This window comes from Meriones unguiculatus, chromosome 19 (genome assembly GCF_030254825.1).
Source record: "Meriones unguiculatus strain TT.TT164.6M chromosome 19, Bangor_MerUng_6.1, whole genome shotgun sequence".
Classification (NCBI taxonomy): Eukaryota; Metazoa; Chordata; class Mammalia; order Rodentia; family Muridae; genus Meriones; species Meriones unguiculatus.
In genome coordinates, this window is record NC_083366.1 from 23,399,094 (window position 1) to 23,406,210 (window position 7,117).

At 35.8% G+C, this 7,117-nt stretch overlaps 1 protein-coding gene across 1 annotated transcript in view; it reads left to right on the plus strand.

Moving 5' to 3' along the window:
• The window catches only part of LOC132649333 (aldo-keto reductase family 1 member C13-like), a 29,750-nt gene extending 25,893 nt beyond the window's left edge, over positions 1-3,857 (plus strand). The window contains exons 7-10 of the mRNA XM_060373003.1: positions 726-835; positions 1,397-1,562; positions 2,226-2,309; positions 3,547-3,857. Coding sequence (XP_060228986.1) covers positions 726-835; positions 1,397-1,562; positions 2,226-2,234 — 285 coding nt within the window. The 3' untranslated portion in view covers positions 2,235-2,309; positions 3,547-3,857. The remainder of the gene's footprint in view (positions 1-725; positions 836-1,396; positions 1,563-2,225; positions 2,310-3,546) is intronic.
• The last annotated feature ends 3,260 nt before the right edge of the window (positions 3,858-7,117 follow it).

Genomic DNA, 7,117 nt, shown 5'->3' on the forward strand with positions numbered 1-7,117 from the left:
CATCAGAATGGCTAAAATAAAAAACTCAAGTGACAACACATGCTGGAGAGGTTGTGGAGAAAGGGGAACCCTCTTCCATTGCTGGTGGGAATGTAAACTGGTACAACTACTTTAGAAATCAATCTGGCACTTTCTCAGATAATTAGGAATGGTGCTTCCTCAAGACCCAACTATACCACTCCTAGATATATATCCAAAAGAGGTTCAAGTATACAATAAAGACATTTGCTCAACCATGTTTGTAGCAGCTTTATTTGCAATAGCCAGAACCTGGAAACAGCCCAGATGTCCATCAATGGAGGAATGGATACAGAAATTGTGGTACGTTTATGCAGTGGAATACTATTCAGCAATCAAAAATGAGAAAATCATGAAATTTGCAGGCAAATGGCGGCTTCTAGGATAGATCATTCTGAGTGAGGTATCCCAGAAGGAGAGACACACATAGTATATACTCACTTATATAGACCTATAAGATATGACAAACACAATGAAATCTATACACCTAAAGATGATAAACAAGAAAGAAGACCTGGGGTAAGATGATCATTTCTCACTTACAAAGACAAATGAGATGGGCATTGGACATAGGAGAAAATAAGTAAAAATACAGGAGCCTACCACAGAGGGCTTCTGAAAGACTCTTCCTAGCAGTGTATCAAAGCAGATACTAACATTCATAACCAAGATATAATCAGGTATCTTTCTCTCATATTCTATCATAGGTTGAATGTCATCTTTATTTGAACCAGAGTAAGCTACTGGATTACTGCAAATCAAAAGACATTGTTCTCATGGCTTATGGTGCTCTGGGAACCCAAAGATACAAAGAATGGTAATAAGATAAAAAGGGTAATCCTGTCAAGCAAGACTGTTTATTTGTATCAGAACACTCAGTTCTCAGGGAGAGGGGGATCTTTCTTAGAGGGACGTGGTGAAGCAATATCTTAGTTTCTTTTCCTGTTGCTCTGATAAAATACTCTTGCAAAAGCAACCTAAGGGAGAAAGGGCTTCATACAATTCACAATTCAAGGGAGATCAAGGTGTCAGGAACTTGAAACAAATGGTCAATTCTCAATACAGTCAAAAAGCAGAGAATGATGATTGAACAGTAATGCTAAGAATACTCTCTCTATTTGTTACAATGCAGGATACCCTGTTTAGGAAAGTGGTCCCACCCATAATTAAATCAGGTCTTCCCTAATCAATTTTCATAATAAAATAATCCCCCACAGGCATCCCAGAGGCCCATCTTCCAGATGATTCTAGACTGTCCAGTTGACAATTATCCATAACCATCACACCCAGTTTAACCATCATAATCTTACTGTGTTTTGAAGCACCATAGCAAAACACAAAACTTGGTCTCATAAGCTTATTTTTTCTTTCCTTCTAGGGTGGACCAAAACTCTCCAGTTCTCTTGAATGATCCAGTTCTTTGTGATGTGGCCAAAAAGAACAAGCGCAGTCCTGCCCTGATTGCACTTCAATACCAGATTCAGCGTGGGGTTGTGATCCTGGCAAAGAGTTTTGAAGAGCATGAAATGAAACAGAATTTGCAGGTGATGAGCTCTGGTCCTCATTGTTCTTACATAGTATCTCCCTTATGCTTGCTTCCTTCAAATCGTTCAGAATATTTTTGAGATCAAGTCCATATCTCCTTGTCTCTTCCTCCCTCTTTCTCTGTCTTCATATTTTTAAGATACCGAAGGACTTAACACTGCATATGTTTTGAGATGTGAGTAGTTAATGAAAATAATTTTAAAGTTAGTGTCTCAAATTTAAATAAAAAGATCCTTTTTAGAGCGAGCTCTTTTGTCTCACATGAATTTAAACAAGTCTTGGCTTACCTAATGTTGAAAAAGTGTTGTTTACACGTTAATTGTTTAATGTTGGGTTACATAAATCTAGCGCCCCATGCAAATCACTGATTTGTGTGATGTGTTTTGAATTTTTGCTCTAGGTTTTTTGGAAACTATCTAACTTTGGATGATGTCAACATCTTTTTTTTTTTCACAATCTACTCTCGAGATTAGCTCTTGTCTGTAGTGTTGTTCAATTTTAACAAATCTCAAAAACATTTTTTTTTCATTTTTACTTGGTATTTATTAACCAGGAATGTTTTGGTAAACAATGTTCATCATTTTTGGAACATACATTTACATTGCCTTTGAGACATAAAAACACAATTCATTCAAAAGCTAATGTCTTTGTTTTTCTGACAGGTTTTTTGAATTTCAGTTGTCTCCAGAGGACATGAAAACCCTAGATGGCCTGAACAAAAATTTTCGCTATCTTCCAGATGAGTTGTAAGTCATGCTGATAAACACCCCTCCTCAATTTGTTTTAGTCAAGTAGCTCCCTCCCTCTTCCATTCATGATGTTTCAGAAACTAAATGCTCTGCTTGTCTGTAGCAAGTTTCCCATGGAGACAATTAATACAACATTTGTTTCCAAATTTTTGTAATGGGATGTGTCAGCACAAAATACAGAGAAGGTTTCCAAAGTCATGCTCAAAAGTAAGAAGAGAACCTTCAGGAAAAAGCTTAAGAACATTAAGCCATTCAAACATCTTTAGTTTCCCTTTATGTTCTCATGGTTACAAAATTTGATAATGGACATTGGTTATAAATGATGACAAAGAAATAATGGATATAGGTATATATATGTGCATTTGTGCATATTCATCTCTATCTAACTATCTAGCTATCATTTCTCTATTTTCTGCTTGTAAAATTTTCATTCTTAGTAGAAATAAATATGATAATATTTGAAGGAGGATTAGAAAATCTACAATGTAAAATTGGGGTATCTATCATGATTATTAATATTTTTGTTAGTCTGGAGCAGAATAAAGCTGACGAAAGAGATATAAATGAGTGATTGAATCAATGTTATAAGTAATAAATATTTCTAACCACATTTTAACAATTAATAATGCTCACCATTGTATATTTTGGAGTATTATTCGTATATAGAGTCCTACAAATTATACTGTTAGCTCCTTGGACATGGAAGCCCATTTTATCAATGACATTCTTTTCCTAACTCAATCTAATACAATACAGTATGTTTGATGGGCAGAGACTGAATAATTAATGAATTACTAATAGTTAATGTAAGTGAAAGTAGTAGGCATAACTGATGCATGGTAAGATATTTTTGTGTTGCCTAATGTCTATAGAATTACCTTGAACTAAAGATGACATAATGGTTTTCTCCTTTTATTAGATACAAAAGTTGGAAATGATTTTTGGCCCTTCTCACTTTGATCCATAGATGAAGCTAAGAGAGACAAATATTTATGAATACTGGTCTTTGTGTTTTCTGTTCTAAGCAAATAGACCTAATTTAAAAAATTATAAATCATATTTAAAAAACATTTCTTATAAAACAGTGTAAAGGACTATAAGAGTATGTCATTCTGCAACTAATCAGGGAACAAAATGGTTAGCTTTTACCTCAATTGTAGCTTCCTAGATATCACATCTTTACATTGTAAAAATATATCATACAGTGTATGCTTGTTTTTATTTCCTATTTTAGTTTTGCTGACCACCCGGAATATCCATATTCTGAGGAATATTAACATGGGAACCTGGTCATGACTTGTGCCTGATATCTCTGTGTGTGGGCAATGATGCTGGTGATCTGTCTCCGGTGCAGTTGGGTGGACATGTCATTTCTGATCAATGAGGGTTGCTTAGCAACTCATATTCGACTGAAGTACCAGCTAATGGTCTCAAAGAAAAGGAATTTATTTTTTTTTAATTTTTTATTTAACTTTTATTAATTACACTTTATTCCTTTTAATTTTTATGATTATTTAAAAATAAATATAATGTTTTCACTCAAAAGATATTTCTTTTTTTTTTTTTTCTTTAATCATTCCTACACAAAATTGGTTTTGGTGCACTAGTTTGTGAGTGGTGTTTGGAGATGACTATTCCCATTTTATAAACATTTCAGATGAGGGGATGACTGCTGGTAGTTGTCACATAGTCCATGATTCTCAATCTGGAAGGTGAGCTGGACATGGTAAATTTGATCAATAGTGCCTGGGCTCTCACCGGCTGCTTAGCATTAGAGACTTGGAACTGGAGAGTGAGAGGCATTCCTGAGACAGGTTAGGCTCAAAGAGGTGACATAAGAACTGGCCCAGCAGGATCATTAAAAGTCAGGATGGGGGACTTCACGGGCAGGGAATTGACTATAGCTCTACATAGACATGATGTCAAGGTTGCTTTTTTCTGTATGTATGTAGAATGTATGTATGTATGTAAATATGTATATATATATATATATATTACATACAAAGATGCTTTTTATACGTTTAACCCAATGACACAGCAGAGTTAATCTTAGCATTTTTTTAAAAGAACCAGTTTTAACTATAATAAATAAGAATTGTGATGCATTGACGGAATGGTATCTAAGAATCTCTGAAACTTTAGTGTATAAAGAGGTTAACACAATGTTGGACTAAGAAGCTTCAAGTTTTTCCCAATGGAAACATCAGAAAAACCTTGTGACCCAGGATAACTCACATCATACAGGCTCTGGTAAGGAGTTGGCTGTCGACAAAAACCAAGAAAGCACCCAATAATTAGTAACACATAGTTCCAAAGTAGATAGTTTTACTGTGTTTTATATCCTACATTGAAATGCCTGGCACCGTGTGGTATTGGCATGAGAGTGGCATCAACACTTGCCATTTTTCTTTAAAGAAGTTATAGCAACTGATATTATAGGTCCAGTAATTGAAAGACCCATCATACCAACCCTGTGCTTACTGTTTCAGAATCATTTTCTTAGTACTTCCTACATACAGTCTAACCTTTTAAATAGCAACTAACAATAGGTAGCAACTCTAGGTCTATGGTACTTTCTTTAGGAATTTAACAATTTGTTTTTAATGAAGCAACTTCCATTTATTATGAAGGCTGTTGTTGGGTGGTGACCCTTAACTGTCTTCATCCTTTACAGGGTCTCCTTGCCCCCTCCTACTGCTGGGATTCTTTGGGCTTTCTTTTTAAAATATTTTGTTTATTATTATTATTATTATTATTATTATTATTATTATGTGTGCATGTGCATAATGTTCCCCTAGGTCACATATGCCATGGCATGCATGGAGAGATCAAAGGACAGTTTTGTAGATTGGTTTTCTGTTTCCAGCTTTATGTGAGTTCATTCAGTCAATTTCAGGTGTGAAGTCTTTCACAGAAAGGGCCTTTACCCACCATAGGACCAAAGAAAGTGTGTGTCTCTGTGTGTGTGTGTGTGTGTGTGTGTGTGTGTATGCGTGTGTTTGTGTGTGTTTTGCAGCAGTAGTAATGGGAATTGAGAACAGGGTTCTGCACACACTAGACATGCTCTATGCCACTAAGCATGCTCCCAGGTTTAGTGTATTCTACAAAAAGCCTGTTGACCCCTGGCCCCTAAACAGTGCAGTAGCTCCATTTGTTGAACAGACACCAGCTAAGTTGTCAGGGAACTAGCAAACTCAAACACCAGGTTTAATCACATAAAAAGTGGGACCACACTTTTCAGGGAGAAACTCCTTGATACTAGAGCTCATGTTAGAATGTTTGGGAGGATAGTCCAAGCATGAAGGGAGAGAGATGGGGAATCGGGCCCATCTCCATCTCATCAGATGCCCATTGGGATGCATCCTAAAGAACCAGGACAAATATATCCCTGACACTTTCAAAAGGAGGCAGCTTGTTTTCTTTTGTATAAAGCCCAGCTCTATTATGAGTTGGGGTTGGAAATACTTGGTATCTGAATGGGAGCCAAAATTTGAATACCATACTACAATTTATTGACACATTTATCAGGGCTGAAAAATAATTCTACAAGATTCCTTACATTTAAGCCTTCTCTGTTAATTATGTAGCCATCCTCATGCTTGATCTACTTTGCAGGTTAAAAAAAAGAAAAAGGGTGAAAAGTTTCTTATGTACATATTTATATCCTTAAAGGACAACTCTAGCTCTTCCAAAAGCTACAAATTAGAACCCAATTCCAAGTATTTATTCATGTGAGTTAACTGGCTTTAGCATTTATAGACTCGATATTGATTCAAACATTCTGTGGGGAATCAAATTCATTACAGTCTGGTCTTAGTGCAACATGCAGATCATGAAATAATTTAAAATTTGAAAATATTAGGTTGTAGGTTTTCACCATCAAGGGTTCCCTCTCTGAAAGTTTTTTCTTAGATATAAATGAGAGAAGGTGTCGCTCTGAGGGGAGAAAGGACTGTTTTCTGTTGCTTGTCAATATCCATTTCCAATGTCTAGGACAAGGTTTGCATATTAGAAACGGGACAAGCATCCTGGTTGCAGCCTTTCATCACTCAACAGCAAATCATCTGTACAGTAGACAACAGACTTTTCTCTTTCTTGATTGATACTCCACGAAAAAAGTAACCATTTGCAATCTCTTACAGTCTTTCATTGGAACAGACAGATTTTGTGAACCCAAACTTCAATTATACAGTTAGCTTACTAACAGTTTTTGCCATGTGTCTTTTCCCATTCCTTTTCTTGTGTAGTAATTCACGGTTCATCATCCTTGAAAGCTCCTATCATGGCAGGCCCTGCTGCAATGCAACAGTTAGTAACTGTCAGAATTGTATGAGACCAATTAAAAAATAGGAGAAAGAGAACCAGGTGAATCCCACATAGTCACATGGGAAAGCGGGTAACTTGCCAGCTTTATCTTCTTCACCTACTCCAACCTCTGGCCTCATCAAAGAAATCCTTTATTCACTCCCATAAAAATATTTCTAGATGTTTTCCTAACATTGTTTAAACAGGTGTGGACCTGGTTAGCCTCTCAATCCTTATGTTGTTGAATATTTCAGTCCTAGTCCCTCCTTTTGATGGGCAATCAAATTGGTTTGTCCCAGAAATCAACAGATTACTTTTCAGATAGTTATGCAAAAATATTGCTCTATTTCTCCTGGACCAGATCCAGAGACAATATAGCTTACATTGAATTAAATAAGACTAGTTTTCTTTGGGATGTTTTTTTAAGATTTTTTTCTTTTATTTTATTTTCTTTTATTTTATTTTCTTTTCTTTTCTTTTCTTTTCTTTTCCTTCCTTCT